Genomic DNA, 20,449 nt, shown 5'->3' on the forward strand with positions numbered 1-20,449 from the left:
AGAGAAGTATTTAAAGTATAGGATTAAAATTTCAATTTGCCAGTGAATGCTAACATTTATTTAACCTAAAAGAAAACTGAGAACGCACCTTCCTATACCTGAGGCTAGAACCAGTATTTTCATCTTTAGTTTGATTTACATAAACTGAGAAAGACCATTAAAGTGACTAACGTCCACGTGAATAAAAACATTTTATTTTAATATGATTTCAGGATGCTGTTGATTGAGTATTTGTGCTAAATGTTTTAATTTACTATTGGGATGTTGCATATTGAATATTCATGTAAAAAAGTCAGAATTAAGGATTAACAGACCAGTCTGGTTATTACGGGAAGTCTGACAAGTCCGTTATTATGGGAAGATTAGAAATAACTAAAATAGGTGATGAAAAAACAGGCTCAGACATTTTTACGGCTGCTCTCAGAGGGACAGAAAGAAGCTTGAGGCGATGAATTCAGCAGAGGAAGGGAGACAATGCTCGGAGAGCAGCACTACAGGATTTAGGACAGCAGCAGCGACCGTCCCCTGGCACAGCTCTTGTGTGGGCTGAGGGATTCTCTTCACATTTAATTCTGGGGGTCCGCCACAAGGCCACACGTCTGATTTTACAGCGGGAAGGCGACAGCTTTGTGGGGAAGGCACACACAGAGCCTCTGAGGGAAGCGGTGGCGCTGAGCACCGGCCAGCCCCGGGACCAAACGATCCGCAGCGGGGTGGGGAAGGCGGCCAGCCCTTCGCCTTCGCCTCCGCCTCGCACCCCGTGTGCCAGCCCCACCGAGAAGCCGCCCGGACCACCTCCCCTCAGGCCGAGGCCATTTCCCCCCCGGGCAGCCCGGGCGTTCCCGCGCGGCCTCGGCCCTGAGGCGGAGACAAAATGGCGGCGGGGGCTGAGGGGAGGGGGCGCCGCCGCCGTGAGGCCGGGCCTCGGCGCTGCCCATAGCCGCCTCCTCCTCCTCCTTCATCATCTCCTCCTCCTCCTTCCCCGCCGTCCTCAGCGGCAGCAGCAGCCGGGCGGAGGGGCCCCGGCAGCGGGGAGGAGCGTTGGGCCGCGGCCTGTGCTGTTCGTGCACCCTGTGGAAATCTGTGGGTCTGGGGTGTGTGTGGAGGGCGAGCGCTCAACCGTCCTTCCTCCTCCTCCTCCTTCTGCCGCAGGCTCAGCCCCGTTCCCCCTTCTCCCCACCGCCCCGCAAATCCCCTGAGCTGCTCCGAGCCCGGCCCTGAGGTAGGTGCCCGCCTCATTGAGGCGATCTCCATCACGGCTGCTGAGGCGCAGACAGCGGCCCCCCGGGGACGAAGAGGGGGTGCGGCCATCCCGGGGGGTGCAGCAGCAGCCGGGCCCTTCCCTGGGGCCGGCTCTGTCAGACCGGCGGTGCCCCCCGCCCTGTGTGCCTGCCCCCAGGTAGCCCTGGCTTCTCCGTTGTTAAAAAGCAGCAGAGGGGTGAAATGGGTGGAAATGTGGGCATTTTAGCATGTAGGTTCGCAAAGGTGCATCTGGGTTTGCCCAGGCAGGGGCTGTCTGCAGCTTCCCCTGCGCCCTCATGCTTGCATTTGTCCAATCTGTGCTAGCAGGTGGCTTATAACCCTTGCTTAGTCTCGCGTGAAAAGAAGACCACCTAGGTAAGTAGTTTTAAGCCTTACCCGCTTCAGCGGCTTAGATGAATTGAGAGCTGTACACATGTTCTCTTGTAATCTGCTTGAAATAAAACCAAACCACACCGATCTGTCATCGGTGTATACGAAGGATGATGATGTTTACCTAGACAAAAATTCACACCTTCATGTGAATTGCTGCCTGAACTTATGCAAGATTTGTATTGTCTCACTTTCTTATATGCAATGTGGACGTAGGGAGAATATCGCGGGGATAGCACGTTAAATGGTTTCATGGTGTTAAAGTCCTTTTATCATCCGTGTTACGATAGCATCTAAGTCACTTAGATTCCTGCCAGTGATGACAAACTGTTGTCGTGCAGGGTGTTTGGGTAACCAGGCAAGTTGTCACAGTCGGGCCAGGCCTGTATGTTAGGAATGTATATTGAAGCCAGGTCCTGTAAACACTTCCTAATGTGTGGAGTCTTGTTGCTAGGGCTTTGCACAGAAATAATGAGACGTGCACAAGTGCCTCTTTGAAGTCCTAATGCGTTACCTGACTTTGGAAGCCAGGAGGGTAGCTGACAGTATCATTTCCATATTTCTTTGACTTGTCATTTATAAATAAACTCACTTCCTTTTATGGCTCTTAGGTTTTGGAGTAGAACCATTATTGTTTATATGCATAGATTTTGTCTCGCACAAAGATGTCTATTGTTTACACAGAAACTGTGAGAGGAATGTGTTGTTAACATTTTGTTAGCAATATAAAGTGACAAACACAAATGCAAGCTAAAATGTGAAACAAAAACAGACCTTTTTAGAGCAGAAAATCACAGCTGCCAGAAAACTGTTTTTAAGGGAAAACTATGCACCTTTTGGTTCTTCATTTCTTTTAAACTCATCTGTCCTTTACAGACACATAAATCTACTGTGTTTAACTTTCAGAGCAACTTTGTTTCATGCATATGTAGCTCTTTAAGCAGTGTTTCTTTTTATAGACAAGCTTGTCTGAATTATATTTTTTTAATTACATTTTAAAATTGTTTTTAATTGGGTGTGTCCTTGTTACATTTTCAAATTCTTGAATTGGCTGCGATGAATTCCCCTCTCCATTGTCAACATGTGTCTTTTCCATTATGACTGACTACTGCCTTCTCCTTCCCTTAAAAATAAAAACATACAATGGCTTGAAATAGGAAGACCAAAAAAATCTTTATGGTTTCAGTGTTTCATGTTCTATGTTTACAAATTCCGTTTTTTAACTTTTACAATTAAAATCCACTGTGTTCATGGAGAGTAGTTAACAAGCCGGTAGGGTCGTGCTTTTCATTGCGGTGTGCGTTGATTTGGTGTACCCTGAAAGCAAATTTCCATTTGTGATGATGCCTATCAATGGCCTTTAAGATATCTCATTGGTGTTGTTTCTAGCTTAGACCTGTGATAACCAGTATCTGCCTGCAGTCAAATCATTAGTATCTGTTTAAATGTGAGGGGTAAAATGTGCTCAAAAGCACCTGAACGTATTTGGTTTTGTAGAGCAAAGAAATCAACGGTGGCTGGAAACTCCATGGCAGTAAAGAGTTTATATTTACTATATCAGCAGTGATAGCTAAGGGATGTTCATGAGATAATACAGGTGCAGTAGAAGGAAGTCAGAATTTCAGTACTTGCACAACAAAATTCAGCATCTCTTTTTAAAGTAGTAATGTTTATGAAATTCTTTTGCATTGCATTCCTTGTGCTGTTTTTCACCCTGTGTCTTACCTGCAGTATTCATACTTGTCATTCATGGGTTTCTGCTTTTGAGACCAGTAGCATAAGATTATATTTGAATACTGTAGTTACCTTCTTGCATTCATTATTTCTGCGTTGCCTAATGCCCTCTAAATGTCTGATTTTTGTTTGATGGTTCACTGTAAAGGTTTACAGGAATGTTTTCTTCCTTTTTTTTTCAGCTTTCTCCATTGACATAAAGAAGATGTTGATGTGCCAATTCTGCTACAACTCACAAGTATTGTTTTTTGGTTTTTTTTTGTATGTTTTAGGATACGGAAAGTGAACTGTTTGTTGTCGCTGTCTCATGTGGTGCTTTGCATGCTGAGATCCTGTTCTGTGACTAGGCTGTGTAGGGAGCACATTTTACACAGGCAGATAGGACAAGAGGGAATGATTTTAACCTGAAAGAGGGGAGATTTAGATTGGATGTTAGGTGGAAATTCTTTACTCAGAGGGTGGTGAAGCCCTGGCACAGGCTGCCAGGAATTGTTCCAACCCAAGCTGGATGGGGTTTTGGCCAGCCTGGTCTAGTGGGAGGTGTCCCTGCCATGGCACAGGGTTGGACTTTAAGGTCCTTACCAACCCAAGCTCTTCTGTGATGATTCTAGGACACTAAAAATGCTGATGGGTAAAAACGATTTTTTTTTTTTAATTCTTTATGTATAAAATAATCTTTTTTTTTCTATCTTAGGTGTTTGCTTAGTAGCTGTATTCTGGTAGCAGATTCTATGGATGCTTTAAGATATGTTTACTAACACTAACATATTAGATTTCCACTACAATCCGGTAAATGAAAATAGGACAAAAAAAAATCCCTGGTTAAGTTTTGAGTTCCAGTTTTGGTAATGTTTCCTTCTTTTTCTTTCTGTTTTTTTACAGGAAAAATGATATTCATCCAGCATTACGGAGTAATAAGAATGGGTCCAGATGTACCTCTGCTGAATGATTACAAGCAGGAGTTCTTCTTGAAGCGCTTTCCACAGACTGTGCTGGGAGGTCCCCGGTTTAAATTAGGCTATTGTGCCCCTCCTTACATATATGTGAATCAGATTATTCTTTTCTTGATGCCATGGGTTTTGGGAGGAGTAGGAACACTTCTGTACCAGTTAGACATTATGAAAGACTATTACACTGCAGCACTTTCAGGAGGACTGATGTTTGTTACTGCACTTATCCTTCAGATGGCAAATATATATGCAAAACAGAAAACAGTGACAGTAGAAAGAATACAAATTCAGAATACACTAACAGATGAAGATGAGTTTGAATTTTCCAGCTGTTTAGGTTCAGAGACAGTAAAATTTATTATTCCTGGCAAGAAGTATATAATCAACACCATGTTTCATTCGTTTCTGGCAGGGGTATTGTGTGGGCTGGGAACTTGGTATCTGCTACCAAACAGAATAACCTTGCTGTATAGCAACATTGGAGGAACTGTTACGATCTTTGTATTTGGATGGGTGACTGTATGTATAGCAGAGTATTCACTAATCATAAACACAGCTACCGAAACAGCTACTTTCCAACCACTGGATACTTACGAAATCACTGCTCTGATGAGACCTTTCTACATTTTTGTCTTCATTGCAGTGGATCTTGCACACAGGTAAAGCTAATGCAGCATTTTGCTAATTAAAGGAATGGTTATTGTGTGTGTGTATTTTAATAAGAAAGATGAAATTTGAGGTTTTAATCAGCTATAGGAAGTCCAAAAGAAGCTAGAAGAACACATAGCAGACAATGATGTCTGCACTGTGCTTAAAAAGTTGTTCTTAATTTTTTTTAGTGTTCCATATAAATTCAGAAGCCCCTGAGAGAGCCCCTGAGAGGCTTCTAAGTTAGGGACAGCTAAAATTGTCTTCTACAGAGTTGATTTCGGTATTTTTGTACAAGAGCATTTGCGTCAACATCCTTTTGAAGAATATGTTCTCAAAATATGTTCCTGATCTGGAACTGTAAGTTTAAACACTGCAAACTTCAGGAGTACCAGATTTATATCCAAATTTTGTCCTGCAATGTTTTCTAATTTAGTCTGTGCAAAGTCACTGTGGAGGGTTATAAATTACAGGCCAAAATACCAGGAATTTGGCTTTTAATGAGTGGATAAACCACTGTGAACCTTGCTGTGTGTTTGTTATGTGGATTTTGAACTTGGATTTTTAAATGCTTTAGTAATAAGGAAGAACTGCATCATTGTGCAAATGGGAGACTGTTTTATATTTCATCTTTTCAGATGAATGTCTTAGCTGAAGCATTTGTAGAATCTCTTAAAGCAAGATGCTTTTAATTTTACTTTATGCATTCTTTTTCCTTGTCAGGTGATATTAATATCACTTTGTCACATGTATGTATTTTGTAGTTGGGTTGTATCAAATGCATTTAAAAAAGCATGTTTGATTTTACAAGATTTGCACTTGGAGATATCTTCGCTAGTGATTTACCCTAGCTGCTTCTTCAGTTACAATATGGTAATTACACACATGGTCTTGGACACCAAATTCTTCTATCTAAATTCGGGAGGACAAAAACCTTTAAATTCCTGACCAAATTCTTTTGAGACTTCCTTATTTATTTACTAAGAAGTAGAGAGAAGTCACGTATCGTAGCAGTCCACCATTAAGTAAATGAGCTTGCTGAAGAACTATGTATGGCTTAGGATGTATGCAGACTTCTAATATTGATTTGTATATTTTTTGCAGAAAGATTTAAAAGCTTTTATGTACAAAATTACATTTTACGTTCCTAAAGAGAGTAGATACCTTGATGTGCAAGCAACGTGCCAATTCTTTCAATGTTAAATCTTGCATCTTGGATATTGGACGTGCATAAAAGTTTTGTTTATGTAGTTTTGAGATGATATTTTACTTTTTTTTGGTAAAATGGTTGAGGTTTTAGAGCTTCTAGACTTTCTTTTGTACAAGTATTTCTAAGTTTATAGTCACAATAGTATAAAAATAACTAGGATACTTAGAACATTTGGCTCATCTGTGTAATTTAAAAGCTTCCAAATTTGTTAATAAAAAAAAAAAAGCCAATGTTCCAGTGTTCTAGCTGATGCATTACTGCCCAAAACATAAATTTATGTCCTTATGTTTCCTTTTAAAAAAAATAGCAGTTGAGGTTTTGTAGATTGAATGTGTACTGTTTATAATTCTGGATTTACTGTACTAGTTAAACAAAAAGCCTTCCCACACATCAGCTATGTTTTCCTTCACAGAAGTCAAATACATTTCTTCTTTCCAGGTTTGCTGTCAACGCACCCATTATAGAGCAGACAAACCAGATTTTGCACATCGTATTTCTTTTTCTGCCGTTCTTGTGGGCAATGGGAATTCTGCCCCCGCTTGACGCACTTTTTCTGTGGGGAATGGAACAACTGTTGGAGTTTGGACTAGGAGGTTCACCTATGTCAAGTAACACAAAGTAAATTTTGTTTATATAATGGTAAAATATAGCAATATTGTTGATAACCTTTTTCTTTTCAAGCAAATCTTTTTTATTTTCTCCTTCACAGGTTATTAGTAATGTTTCTCATTTCTGCTGGAACAGCAATAGCATCGTATTTCATTCCCAGCACTCTCGGTGTGATCCTCTTCATGACTGGATTTGGGTTCATACTGAGTCTTAACCTAAGCGAGATTGGTTTTGCCTTCAAACACACCATGATCAGCCATTTAGACTCCAAAAAATCTAAATATATGCGCAGTGGTCTTAGAATACAGTTTGGGTGGAGGGAATTTATTTTTTATTTGACTGTATTGACACTCGCTCTCATAGAAGCTGGCCTGCTGCATCAATTTGCAGGCTTTTCATCATTTTCCAAAGCCAGTCCTCAGGCTATAGCAAGTTATATCCTGATTGTATTACTTGTAATTATGTGGATTCTTAGAGAGATTCAGGGAGTGTACTTGTTTGGAACCTTCCGAAACCCCTTTTATCCAAAGGATATCAGGACTGTGACTGTGTTCATGGAGAAGCAAAGAAGGCTAATGAAAGTTGGTGTTGTCAGGAGGATTTTACTAACGCTAGGTAGGAATACACGCTATCTGTTGTTTGTTAGATGATGTTTTAGGGAGATTGAAACAACGCTAGAATTACTGTATGTGCAAGACTCTGTGAATGAACTAAGAAAAAACAAGTAGCTGAAAATATTGGTTGATATTTTGCTTGATTATGCATTGAGGTAATTAATATTGGTTCAGAATATTGGAAAGTGGTAACTGATTTTTTTTTTAAGAGGTACACATAAGAAGATGAGCTTTTAAAACCTCCAGCTCAGAAAGCAAGGCCTTTTAAAGGATTTTGTTTACATCAGTATTCACTTGAAAAAAATGTCTCTAATAGATTTTAACAAAAACACTTGGTAAATAAAAATGAACTGGGAGTCTTCAAGCTGACTGTACTTGTTAGCTAAAGGGAACAGTCCCCTTGCTGGTGGAGATCGGGACAAATTTGTGTACTTTGGAGGAACCAAAATTAGACCTAAATTCATTTAATTTCATTAAAAAAGTGTCATTTTGGGGAAGTGGATTGATGAGCACTATTCCATGTTTATTTTTACTTGTTAATATGAGTATTCCCATTATCCTTAGGGAAACGAGCAAAGTAATAAGTAAAAACTAAGCATTGACATAAATGGTTGCAATCTCAGGCCAGTAGTGCAAATACATTGTTTGATATCTTGCAAGTGTAACACAAAGAGGAGTTTGTAATAATGAAGGGAGGAGTTCTCTTTTTACACTAAGATTTCCATTCTGCAATAAGACTTTACCTCTGTAAACTTGAATTGTGTTTTTGAAAGGAAATCAGTTACTCTTTTGTTTCAATTACAGTGTCTCCATTTGCTATGATAGCATTCCTGTCACTAGACCGTTCGCTACAAAATCTTCATTCTGTGTCTGTTTGCATTGGATTCACAAGAATATTTAGGATGGTAATTCAAAATTTAATTACATTAGCCTAAGCAATTCTTTTCTATGTGGTTTAAGTATTAAAATGACTTGGAAGAAATATTCCAGGTCAGGAAAGCAGAGAAAAGATAAAGGCATTTTTAAATGTATGTCTAACGTATCTCCATTTTAGGTATGGCAGAACACAGAGAATGCCCTGCTGGACATAGTGGTTGTGTCAGTGGTACAAATGTTGGTGCTCAGTCCAGACCTCTGGTGGAACAGGAGCCTTGATACAGGAATCAGACTCTTGCTGGTAATTGCCATAATTATCATTATCAATGATAATCATGCTTCATTTTCTCAAAGTTATTTTAGATAAGGCAGCTTTAGCAGTGCTGAATGTGTTCTGATACAGAGGATAAATAAGCACGTGCTTGTTGTACACATCTTGCAGGTTGGCATCCTACGGGATCGACTGCTTCAGTTTGTCTCCAAGCTGCAGTTCGCCATTGCCATTCTTCTGACATCGTGGACAGAGAAAAAACAACGTCGCAAATCTACTGCCACCTTAATCACTCTGAATGTGGTTTTCTTCCCAATCCTGCTGATCTTCATTGCCCTCTCTGCACTCCTTTCTTCTCCGCTGCTGCCACTCTTCACGCTGCCAGTATTTTTGATCGGGTTTCCTAGGCCTATCCGAAGCTGGCCAGGACCGGTGGGCGCTACAGCATGTGTTTGCTCCGATACAGTGTACTACCAGCAGATGGTTCCAAGTCTGGCTGTTGCTCTGCAGTCTGCATTAGCAGCCGGTAGCCTAGGTAGGTGTGCTAGCAGCACTGTGATGGAATGTATATAAATATTTTGAGAAATATGATTTTTCTGGGGAATATGAGAAGCAGCATCTGATTGAAACCGTACTTCAAATGCGTAGGTTAAATCTGATATTGAGCAATTGTTCATTTGAAGAATAAGTGATTACTATTCATACCTCTCTGCTTCAAATGTTCTCGTAAGAAAATAATTCTTTGTTGCCTTTGAAATAAGCAGAAACAAAACTGTGATGAAACAGTATCAATCCTAATTTTTCTATACTGAACAAGAAAGGTGCTATGGATTTATCTCACCTAATTAGAGGCAAGTGTATTGAGGAGTTCTCTTAACAGTGAAGAGAAGGAGGTTTCAAACTGCTCTTTGAGCTTATGTATGCGCTTTTGTTTTCATCAGTTCTATTGCTCAAGGACAAGAAGGTGATTTTGTTAATTTTGATACATTAATTAGGTAGGATGGATATGGACTGGACATTTGTAAAATACATGTTGTAGACTAACACAGCTGAGACCAGAAACAGTTAATGAGACAGTGTCATATCTCACGCAGGCAGTCAGGGTGAGGTTGTAACAACATTTCTGGTCATAAAGCCTGTGAAAGACATCAAGATGGGTATTTCACAGATTTATATAAACAGAGGTGAAGAAATGCTGATTTTTTTTCCCCAGCTGGAGACAGGATAACTGTTAAAATACAAGCTCGTTTTCTAGGGAAACAGTCTTTGTATAACATAAATAATCAAGAGCTTGTTGCATTTTGACAGAAGATAAACATTTACATAAGCCTCTTAGAAAATGGCTTGCAACTGGAAAAGTTGGACTGATATTTAAAGAGAGTGGAAGTTTAACCTTAATCACTCTTTCCTGAAGAATGTATGCAAGTGCTTTACTAGGAAATATTGCTGCAGTTTTAGTACAGGTGGAAAGGTATTAAAAACTAGTAAGTTTTTTTTCTCTAAAGTATAGAGAGATGCTTCACTGTCTACTCGATCAGCCTCTGTGTGTGTTTTTCTATTTCCCCATTGCCATTATGACTGTGGTGACCTCAGATTCAATAATTTAAAACACCAGTCTTGATGGTAAAAATGTCCTCTCTTTAATGGGAAAATCTGTGAATGAACATCTTCAAGCATGAAAAAATGCTGTGTTCTGAGCTGAGTTAAAATTTGAAGTACCACTTTGTGTGTCTCTATTTTAATTTAAAATCATACTTTTTTCTATGTTAAGGAGTTTTAGTAGCTTTAACAGCTAGCAAGAAAAATATTAAAATCTTTGCAAAATGTTAGCAAGAAAATGCACTTCATTAGCTCACTGGGATAGAAAAGGTTACTTAAATTTTAACTAGAGATTAATGGTTGGTTTCACTAATTCCATTTTACAACATTCTAAAGCTGAAATTCTCCCTGCAAGTGAGCGATCACTTGGACGTGACAGAGAGCAGAAGCAAGTTCTAAACTGGCACTAAAGGTACCTTGTGCTAAGAACAGCACCAGCGTGTTGGAGGAGCTGACAGTAGGCTGTAACTTAGATCATAACCACCAGTTGCTCAGAAGTTTGGTATTACCTTTTCTACTGAAATAGGTAGAAGAGAAAAACAATACTATGTTTTTTTGGACATAAGTCACTTAATTTTTACAGTGAGAGCTGGGTTGCGGGATTTTTTTTTTAATACTAATCAATTTGAACTGTGACCTGAACTGTTCAGGTCTTAATTCTGAAATTTCAGTTGTTCTTGTGTGGCTGCATTTTTAGTGATGTCAAACTCAAGAAAGTGTGATGGAATTTATTTATTTATTTATGGGGGTACTTCAGAAAGACCACAGGTGATTCCGACTATCTGTTGCTGGTGTTCAATGTGTATGATACTGGCTCACATATCTTTAAAGAGAAGCCCTTAGAAATAGGTGTTCCTGAAAATGTAGGTCTTCATTTCTCTGCTTCTATTTATGGATCTGTAAAATGGGTGCAACACCATGTCATTGGTAATCTGACAGTTCTGTAGCACTCTGGATTTTGCATCCTGGGGGATATTTCTAATCACTCCAGAATGCAGGCAAATTAATGTAGGAACTGGTAGTGTAGGTACCAACTTGTGTTGAGTTAGATTTTTATTTCCCCCATGACAAGTAAACAATATACTTCACAGTAAGCAGGACCATCAAGGTACCCATGTGCTAGCTCATGATTCTTTATTGTATTCAGCAGTCAGAAGAATTTCAGATCTCCAAGTGACCCCCGTGGGAGCTGTGCACTTGGAAATGCAGCCAAAGACAATCGTGACAGTCACATCCACAAAGGGAACTGAGGGTGGGGTTGCTTAACCCTGGTCCAGGATGAAAACTGTTGTCCTGTGGTTCTGTAATGGTACCATGCTTTCCTACAGTGTTTTCAAAGATAGCACCACAATTTCAACATGTATCTTTGCAGCTAATTCCTTAAAGATTCTAGGGTATTAATTAGACAGTTTTAATTATTTTTTTTATGTTGAATATTTTGTGTACACAGTCCAATTTCTTAGCTGGCGCGTGGAAAAGGCTTTTGTTGATATAATGCTACAGTTATACCACAGCTTCTGGGTATTTTTTTTTTTTTTCTTGTCTAGGTCTCTTTCTACCTGGATCACATTACCTGTGCCGTTTTCAGGATAGATTGATGTGGATATTGGTGCTAGAAAAAGGCTTCACTTACTGTGGTGTTAACATTAAGGTAAGTGCATGCTGAGGATTAACTCACTGTATAAGTAACTTACTGGTTACTTATGCAATGTCATTAATTTACCTTATGTTACAGTCATTTTTTTTATGATAAGTGTTATTTCTATATTAACTGGTCTTAGAGCTGACGTGCTTAGCAGTTGTGAAATTATTTATCATCTACCTTGTAACATAACATTTTTAGTAAACTCGTTAATACAGATCTGCATGAGGCAAAGTTGTTGGCTTTTTTCCTAAGACTCTTATCTGTGCCTAGCAGCGTAGTGAGTGCTTTGGGGTTATCATTATGTCTGGTTAGATTTGTAGGTAACTCACTTCTGGAAATGCTGATAATGGAGCATGTCTTCATTTGTGGATAAAAATGCTGCAAGAAAACAGAACTTGCTAGTATTTAAGCATAGGTACTGGTGAAGACTAAACCCAAATTGTTCTCATTTGTGCCTTAGGGGCTAGAATTGCAGGAAACATCCTGTCATGCTGCTGAAGCTCACAAAGTTGATGAGATTTTTGAAATGGCCTTCGAACACCAGGAGCACACAAAGATTCTCTCTCTTAACGACCATTTTGGACACATTTTGACTCCTTGTACTGTTTTACCTGTGAGACTGTATTCCGACGCCAGAAATGTGTTATCTGGAATAATCGACTCCCATGAGAATTTGAAGCGCCTGAAAGATGATTTCATTAAAGTGCTTGTATGGATGCTTGTCCAGTATTGTTATAAGAAATCAAAAACACGGGACAACCTGGGCAGTGCAGACAAGAACAAAAAAAGATCATTTCCAGAAAATCAGCACAGCAGTGCAGCAGGAACACCCAGGCCTCTGAGGGATGAAGATAGCTTTACTGTTGATACAATTGAGGACTGGACTGATGATAGTGACATTTTTGATCTCGAACCCAGGGGCAAAATGAGAGACAGAAAAGAACCTGGACATCTGGGAATGACACCAAAAGCACATCTCTCTATTCCAGGATCTGTAGAAACACAGAGCCAAGATCTCCAACAGGAAATGTCACCAGACGATAAGTTACACAGGGCTGTTGTCCTTGGGCTCCCTGCTGTAGACAAAGGAAAACAGGAAGAAATATTACCTCAGGTTGAGTTCAGTTGCTCGTACTCAGAGCTGTTGAGCATCCCTGAGGAATGGCGAACAGCCCCGGTGCCTACTTCGAAAGTCAATGAAATGCGGCAGAGGTTTCCAGAAGAGTGGTACCATTTCATTTTGAGTCAGCTGGACTTTTTTCACCTGACAGAAAAGCCTTCCAATTTACTTGAAGACCTCATGAAAGATGAAGCTTTGAAAGATTTGTACGTCCACGGTGTGTTGTCGTGTTGCTTTGGTCTGTTTGGACTGGATAACACTGTGCCAGCCCCAAGCCATGTGTTCAGAGCATACACCGGTGGCATCCCGTGGTCTGTTGGGTTGGACTGGCTAACGGGCAAACCAGAGCTGTTCCAGCTTGCCCTGAAAGCATTCAGGTAAACAGACTCACAGATCTAAACAGTGATACAGGAGTACTGGGCTTTGAAGGTATCAGTTTGTTAAGAGTAGATCATTTTAAAACCATAACATTTAAATATATTTGTAGCTTCTTTCTACATCAATATTGCATGTAACCCTGAGCCGTGAAGCCTGTGATGTCCTTCCTTAGTCCCTTTCCCGCTGCAGCTGCCTTTAGTACTGGAAATCTGCCTTCTTAAGTGGGGAAAAACACAAAATCTAATAGAATTGTGATGGAGTTCAATGTTTGGCACTTTCCATTATCAGGCAGAGGGAACAGTGTTTGAGGTGAAGGAAAGATGTTTCAGCAAATGTGTTTCACATCTGGGTTAGCTAAAAGTTGTGCCTACTAACTTCCAATTCCTCTGCTGACACGTGATAACTTAGCAAGTTGGCACTGCTGAGAGGCTTTCTTCCTCCTGTCTTTGCAGCAGTGCTTACTGTAGGTCTTTCTGTACGTTTCAGATACACTTTTAAACTGATGGTTGACAAAGCAAGCTTGGGGCCAGTTGAGAACTTCAAAGAACTAGTTAACTATCTGGAAGAATACGAAAATGATTGGTACATTGGGCTGGTATCGGATCTTGAGTGGCAGCAAGCAGTTCTTCAGGAAAAGCCATACCTTTTTTCGCTGGGACATGATCCAAACATGGTAAGAAGAAAAATTACTGATTAGCAATGTCAAGGTTTGGTTTCCTTTCCACTGTTTTTTTGTTTTTCCTTCCCCCATTGTTGTGTTCCAAAACATGAAGCTGTGCTACCAAATTTGTGTTTGTACTAAACAGAAATTGACATCACCGTTGTTGGAAATAACAAGGCATTGTCAGATGCAATAAAAATTGCTGATTGTGTTCCAAGATGGAAGAATTGAATCAGGGAGACCAGTTTATACAGCTTGCTACTTCAGAGGGCTGGTGTTCGTAGCATGTGAAGTCCCAAAGCTGCTTGTAGTGCTTTGTAACTAAAGCATTGTGTGTCTTTTTTCAGCATGTACTGAATGTTTTGATCTGTTTGTTTTTGAAGGGAATTTACACTGGGCGAGTCCTCACTCTCCAGGAATTGTTAGTACAAGTGGGAAAACTGAACAGTGAAGCTATCCGGGGTCAGTGGGCAAATTTGTCCTGGGAGCTGCTGTATGCTACGAATGATGATGAAGAGCGCTACAGCATCCAGGCACACCCAGTTCTTCTGAGAAACCTTACTGTGCAAGCGGCAGACCCACCTCTTGGCTACCCCGTTTATTCATCCGAGTTTCTGCATCTGCCTTTGTTCTAGGCTCTCTGTAGCACTTTGTAGTAGTATTATTGTTTTGTATTTTCCATCTGCGTGTTGGAAAACATGCTCATGCTACGTTTATACGCTAGAAGTAAGAGTTTACTCTCGTAATGGCGTTGGGTGGCAGTGCCAAGCCAGCGTCCACAATTTGCACAGAAATGGTGCTAGCCAGAACCTTCGGCAGGCAGGACATTGCGAGTGGTTTTCTTGCTGCTGGAACATTTGAGACACCATTGCCTGTGTGGCTGACGAGCCAGGAAATGCTGAAATTCTCTTCTCTGGGTTAGAGGAGAGCAGCATGATTCTGATCATTAACTATTTTTGGTGCATTCTGATTTTTTTTTTCTTTTTAATAGTTGGACAGGTGACTTGCGCTGCCAAGTTACAGCTCATTGTAGAACCGTCAACCACAGAGTTGGTAACCAAAGTGTATATATGACTATTTATATGAATTTTTTTATTCTGGCCATTTTATATGGGACTGAGTTCAGTTTTAGCATTTGTTATAATATGTATGACTTTAGGTGATCCTCGTTAGCTCTAGTAACTTATCAGTTATGTGCTTTAGCAAGAAGTTGGGAAGATTTTTACCAAGTGCTTGTTCTGGGGTCAAAGACAATTTGTATAAAACAGTGTGCGGCCTGACACATTGATAACCCCTGTGACCTACTGATGAACGTGAACATGTCTCATTAGGGGGGAGAAGAAATTTAAGTCCAAATGGATTGACTTTATTTCCTTCCTCCAGTATCCATATATATTTATATATATACAAGTTGTTGTGTGTAACCCGTGTCCATACCACTATCCAGTCTTCCACGAAAACAGCTTGATGATTGAGGGTGGAGGGGTGGGAGGAGAGGAACCCAGCTGTCTTTGAGAGAACTTTTATTTTTTTAACCTTTGCAAAGGTTAGAACAGAGTTTGGCAGTTGGTTTGCAGTGTTACAGGTCTCCTTGAAAACAGGTTTGGGTCATCTCTCCAGCGATGTTTCTCCTGATCACTCCCACCCGCCATTAGCACGTGAGTGTACTTTCTCTGTAGGTCAGTAGTTACTGTGTAGTTACTGCTGGTGTATGCGCAGCAGGATGTAAATAATTGTCTGTCTTTAACTAGGATCAATTTCACAGAGATCTGCTCTGTAATAGTTTTGGTATTGGTTTATAAAACCCAGTCCTGTTTAATTGGAGCATGTTTATTACTTCTACACCTCACCTTTAAGACCTTTTGCTATTGGATAAAATTTGTCACAGGACTGTGTGCTACATGCCAAGCTGTTAACTGATTGTTTTGATTGGTGCCCTTAAATTACTTTAAAGAAATATGCCAACCTTGGAATGGAATTCAGAAGTGGTAACGAAATAAACATCAGACCCCAGGGTAGAGCCCTCTAACAGCACATAAAAATTCACACAGAGTATTAGTGGAATCAGCTTTTAGAAAGTGATTGGTGTGCAGGAGCATAAATAGCCGAGTGCTGATAACCTGAAAAAATCCTTGGTTGGCCACGAACTGTATCCAGCAATGCAGAATTGTGGAAACAGATCTGGAAGGGGCTTTCAGAGAGCTCATGCTTCAGCTCGCTGTCAAAAGGAACTACTCCTGGCAAATGTATAATCCAACTTAAAATTTAGTATCAAGTATAGCATGAGTTTATCAAGTAGTTCACTACAGTTCTTTGCTGTTTTTGCAACGGTTGGAGAGGGTTTGTCTTTTTTTTTTCCCCCCTAAAATTAATTTAAAGCTCCCTGCCTTGTTGTACACCTCCTACCGACTTTGTCTTCTGTGTGGTTACAGAAATTTTAATTACTTTTTTTTTCAGCAGCAGCAGTCTGTTATTTGATGGTTATAATTTCTGCCCTCATTTTTTGTCTTCTGTAAACCAAATAAACTAGTTGAGAACTGAGACTGAAGAGAGCTGTGATCATTTTCTCTTGCTGTCCTCCAGTTCTCTCCATCTGGTACCCAGCCTTTCACAAAGCGGTGCTGGTAACTGGCCCTGGTATTCCAGCCGAGATCTCGATTGGTACCAGATGGAGGAATAGAATTACTTACGTGCAGAATTCCTGTTTATGGACAGGAATATAAAGCTAGGCTCTAATGCATTGTAACATCCTGTCCCCTGCTATTGCAGGCAGCGTGTTCTGCAGTCCCTTATTCAGTAGTACACTGAGCCAATTCACACATTTCAGGCTGTTTTGCAACAGTATGACCCTGATTCATGTTATGATTTTCTAACCCTCTTCAGATTTGTTTTTGGCAGAACTACAAGTTACAGCCTCTTGTTCTGTACCAAATTTATGCAACTGCCTGCCTCTGTTAAGTGTGTTATTTTGTGTGCACGTTCCTCGAACTGTCCCATTTGTTTTGGAGCATTTCTTTGATTTATCAAGAACTTACGGCACCTGCAAGTCTGGCGGTGTCTGCAGCTCTCACAAGCTTGTACGCTGTTACTCACAGCACTGATGGCGTACTACTGGATGGAGTATCTGGTGCTGAGCTTCTGACAGGCCACCACACCATTTTCCTGCTGTACCATTTTAACCAGGTGTGCATCAGCTGTGCTGACATTCTTACCAAAACCTACCTGCTTTATGGATTGTGACCTTCATCACGCAAGGTAAGCGTAAGACACCTTTACTGGGTCTTTGATAAAGAATCTTTAAAACTGATCTAATTAAAGTAATTTTCTAACAAATGTCAGTGCTTACTGGAGGATCTCTACCCTTTGATCCAAACAAGATTTTTTTTCTAGCCTTCACAAAAAACATTAAGTCCTGGAGACTGCTTCAGTCCCATTTACGTTGCCATGAAGCAACGGGAATCAGTTTAATGGAGTGAAATGAACCTTCTGTTCTCCCAGAACCGCATGAGGAAAGACACTTGTCATTTGATCAGTCATCTTTTTTCTAGACAGTATTTCCATCTTTGTTAAATGTCATGGGAAAAATGTCACTTTTGACTTAAGCGCTGCTACACTTGGTAAGTTTCAGTAATTTATAACTGGGTTGTTAGGGTTTTATTAGTGCTGAATGAGATATCACGAAGTAGGATTGTTTTTTTACCTGCACAGTTTGTGGGTAGAGGTGCATCAAAACATTACTGGGGCCTTTGTCAACAGCAGGAAGGTCGCCAAGCTTGTAAACACCCACAGGTGACCACTACAGAGAGGTACTTTTAGCTAACAGTTGAACTGGATTTTAACTGGCTGGTGTAAGTATTAAAAAGTTGTCATCGGTCGTCTACTGTTGTTGCAAGGTTTAGTGCAAAGCTGAGCACTACCTAGGACAGGTTACAAGCACACCATCATGCTCTGGTCCTTCCTCCCTGCTTCTCTACACTGCCCACTTCTCAGACCCAACAACCAGCACATTGAGGTTTGTGGACTCTGAAGTGGTCCTCAGAAATGCATTTAGAAACCTAAAGATCAAGTGACAGAAGTTCAGGAATGTAGCCCCCCAAACACCTGATAACACACACCTTGCTCAGACCAACTGTACAGTAGCCTTGCAGCTGGTGGCAAAGATCAAATATCATCTTTTCGCAGACACTGCCTTGATCCTTTATCACAAGCTTCTACTTGTTTGTTTTTTGTTTTGGTTTGTTTTGGTTTTTTGTTTGCTTGTTTTGCTCAAGGTCCATTAGGTATGAACATGAGGGAAACGGGATCCTGTGGGTAAGTGATTTGTAGCCTGCTCACCAAGTATTTGTTAGTATCACAGCAGCAGAAAAACAAAATTCCTAGCCCCTGTCTCAATTTCTGTAAGCTTAAAATAATAAAAACCAGGTATGTTTAGAAAGTGATTTTTATTTCACCAAGTGCGTATACAGCTTGATAGATTTGTCAAGTTATATGACGACAAAGGTACAACAGATTTAAAAAAAAAAAGGTTTTGCTTGCAGTCAGGCAATACGAAAAAAGTTTCTCTCTGCGTTAGCACAAGTACAGCAGGATTTTGCCCGTTTCTCCTTACTTTGTTTTTCTCGAGTAAGAGGCATCAGCATCCTGGAGTGAGAATTTATTCAGTCAGTATTTCCTCTCCCTGCCCTCTACTGCACTGGAGTCCTTCACCCAGTGTTACTTTTCTCATAACTGCCCGCTGTCAGAGACTAGTTCAATGTGAAGGTAGGAAGTTGCACAGGTTCCATTTTTTGATTCTGGAGTACTTTAACATGGTACAACAGCACAGTGAGGAGAACGCCAAGCAGCACTGTGAGAACAAACCACGCTGCACGGCTGTCTTCTGGGAGGTGAATGAGAGGGAAGAGACCTGACAGGCAGTGGTGCTGCCTGACGTACTTTGGGGAGGCGCTCAGATTACACGCCCAACATAAAAACTAGACAGACCTCGGGGAGAGCCTGTCAACAGTCTTAATTTCAACCTGCATTAAATAATTCAGGCCGTTGACTTACAGCTCAGCTCTGCATTAATGCTGAATTCTCAGCTCGTGGCCGGTGTGATAAAGATCAGAGGGAAGACCTTTGGCACTGCAAGATGTACTGGCTGCTGCGCTGCGCTGTGACGGCGCTGCAGTAATTCTAGACTACGAGGCGTGCAGCTACGGGGTCTAGCCTGGCATCAGCTGCTAGGAATGTGAGGAGGAGGAAAAGAAATGGATCCAAAACTGCAGCCCCAACATTCCTGCAGCTAAAGAGGCTGTCAGCAGGGTAAAGAAACGCAAGTAAGGGGAGGAGATAGGAATAAACTTACCACACCACTCTTGAAGTTTTGTATTCTCCTCTTGCCCATTCTGTTCATCAGCCACCACGCCCAAGTGGGCGCGTACTGCCAGAGGTAGCAGACGGCCAGGTAGGGGTGGTCACTGATCCAGGCTTCCTTCAGGTCGTTGGCTGTGCTCACCAGCGTGAGCCGGACACAGCGGTCGGTTGGCATCTTGTGGGACTGGTCACCGCTGTTCTCCAGTGACTGGAGGAGGCAGAGAGAGGGCAGGGAGTAAAATGAGGCTTCTGTTTGTGGAGGATGGGGGGGGTGAGGAAGGGCCAGGCTTTGCACAGCAGACGCAGTTGGAGTTTCTCCACAGTGCAAAAGTTGAGTAAGCGTGAGAATGCTTACCACCTTCCTTTAACACGCATGCTTCAATAAAGCACCTCTAAATTAGTGTCTTGACTGATGACTTAAAGTTTGAAAAAAAGACAACCTTCAAAATCTATTCTGCTTTGCACTGACTTAGACTTCAAATTAGATGTATCAGCAAGTTACCCATTCTGCAGCAGAGGGCTCTGAGAAATGTGAACTTTCCTCTTCCCAGCTGTCTGCCCCATTATACTTTAGAAGTTACTCTGTAATCAAATGAGTACCTGAGGACATGTCCCCCATTAACTTAATATTCCTGTCAGCTCTGCCCTATGCAGTTCGCTCAAGAGAAGAGCAAGAGGCTTTTTCAGTGGCAGTGATGTCTTGTCCATATGTAGCCCATAGTAAAATAAGCCACAGCCCTGTGAATTGATGTGCGTTTCACTCCAGCAATAACAGACTGCTCTGTCATCTGTTCTGCTATTTCCCAGAGCAAAAGCAATTATGGCCTAGATTCCGCCTTCGTCCTAGGCCTTTTGCCATGCTGAAATCTGAGGAATTTGTTTTTGCAAGATTTCCAGATTGCTGAAAAAGTACATCTTTGTGAAAGTATGCAGCTTCGCAAGACAACATTTCTTTCAGAACTCCATTGAACAATGGGAGACTTTTCCTCCCCTTTTACTGCTGGGTTCTTCTGAACTTCAGATCAATTGACTTTATGGCAGTTTATCAATATGTATCACAGTAATAATTTCTGCCAGCTCTTCTGTTAGACAGCCTTTACTAAAAACTGAACTACTAACAGGAAAAGAATGCAAGCCTCGCCTCAGC

General features: G+C 41.0%; 2 protein-coding genes across 5 annotated transcripts in view; one reads left to right on the plus strand and one right to left on the minus strand.

The window, feature by feature from the left end:
• The first annotated feature begins 449 nt into the window (after window positions 1-449).
• On the plus strand, window positions 450-16,488 carry PCNX4 (pecanex 4). Of its 3 annotated transcripts, none has more exons than XM_005027747.6 (12): window positions 450-1,222; window positions 3,549-3,604; window positions 4,249-4,975; window positions 6,613-6,792; window positions 6,884-7,398; window positions 8,202-8,302; window positions 8,452-8,574; window positions 8,716-9,079; window positions 11,691-11,794; window positions 12,249-13,285; window positions 13,773-13,959; window positions 14,331-16,488. In XM_005027747.6, the coding sequence occupies exons 3-12, from the start codon at window positions 4,254-4,256 to the stop codon at window positions 14,580-14,582; spliced, it is 3,585 nt and encodes a 1,194-aa protein (XP_005027804.2). In that variant the 5' UTR covers window positions 450-1,222; window positions 3,549-3,604; window positions 4,249-4,253; the 3' UTR covers window positions 14,583-16,488. The 3 variants fall into 3 exon arrangements, with proteins under 3 accessions (XP_005027804.2, XP_071894263.1, XP_027314096.1); XM_072038162.1 differs by having other exon boundaries at window positions 451-1,222; window positions 7,259-7,398; XM_027458295.3 differs by lacking the exon at window positions 450-1,222 and adding an exon at window positions 1,277-1,617.
• A 1,882-nt stretch (window positions 16,489-18,370) lies between these two features.
• DHRS7 (dehydrogenase/reductase 7) overlaps window positions 18,371-20,449 on the minus strand; it is a 35,303-nt gene continuing 33,224 nt past the window's right edge. For both annotated transcript variants that reach the window (XM_027458297.3, XM_005027751.6), the window contains 2 exons: window positions 19,295-19,510; window positions 18,371-18,588 (listed from right to left, as the gene is read on the minus strand). In XM_027458297.3, coding sequence (XP_027314098.1) covers window positions 18,553-18,588; window positions 19,295-19,510 — 252 coding nt within the window. In that variant the 3' untranslated portion in view covers window positions 18,371-18,552. The remainder of the gene's footprint in view (window positions 18,589-19,294; window positions 19,511-20,449) is intronic.

The sequence above is a fragment of the Anas platyrhynchos genome, chromosome 5 (genome assembly GCF_047663525.1).
Source record: "Anas platyrhynchos isolate ZD024472 breed Pekin duck chromosome 5, IASCAAS_PekinDuck_T2T, whole genome shotgun sequence".
NCBI classification, from domain to species: domain Eukaryota; kingdom Metazoa; phylum Chordata; class Aves; order Anseriformes; family Anatidae; genus Anas; species Anas platyrhynchos.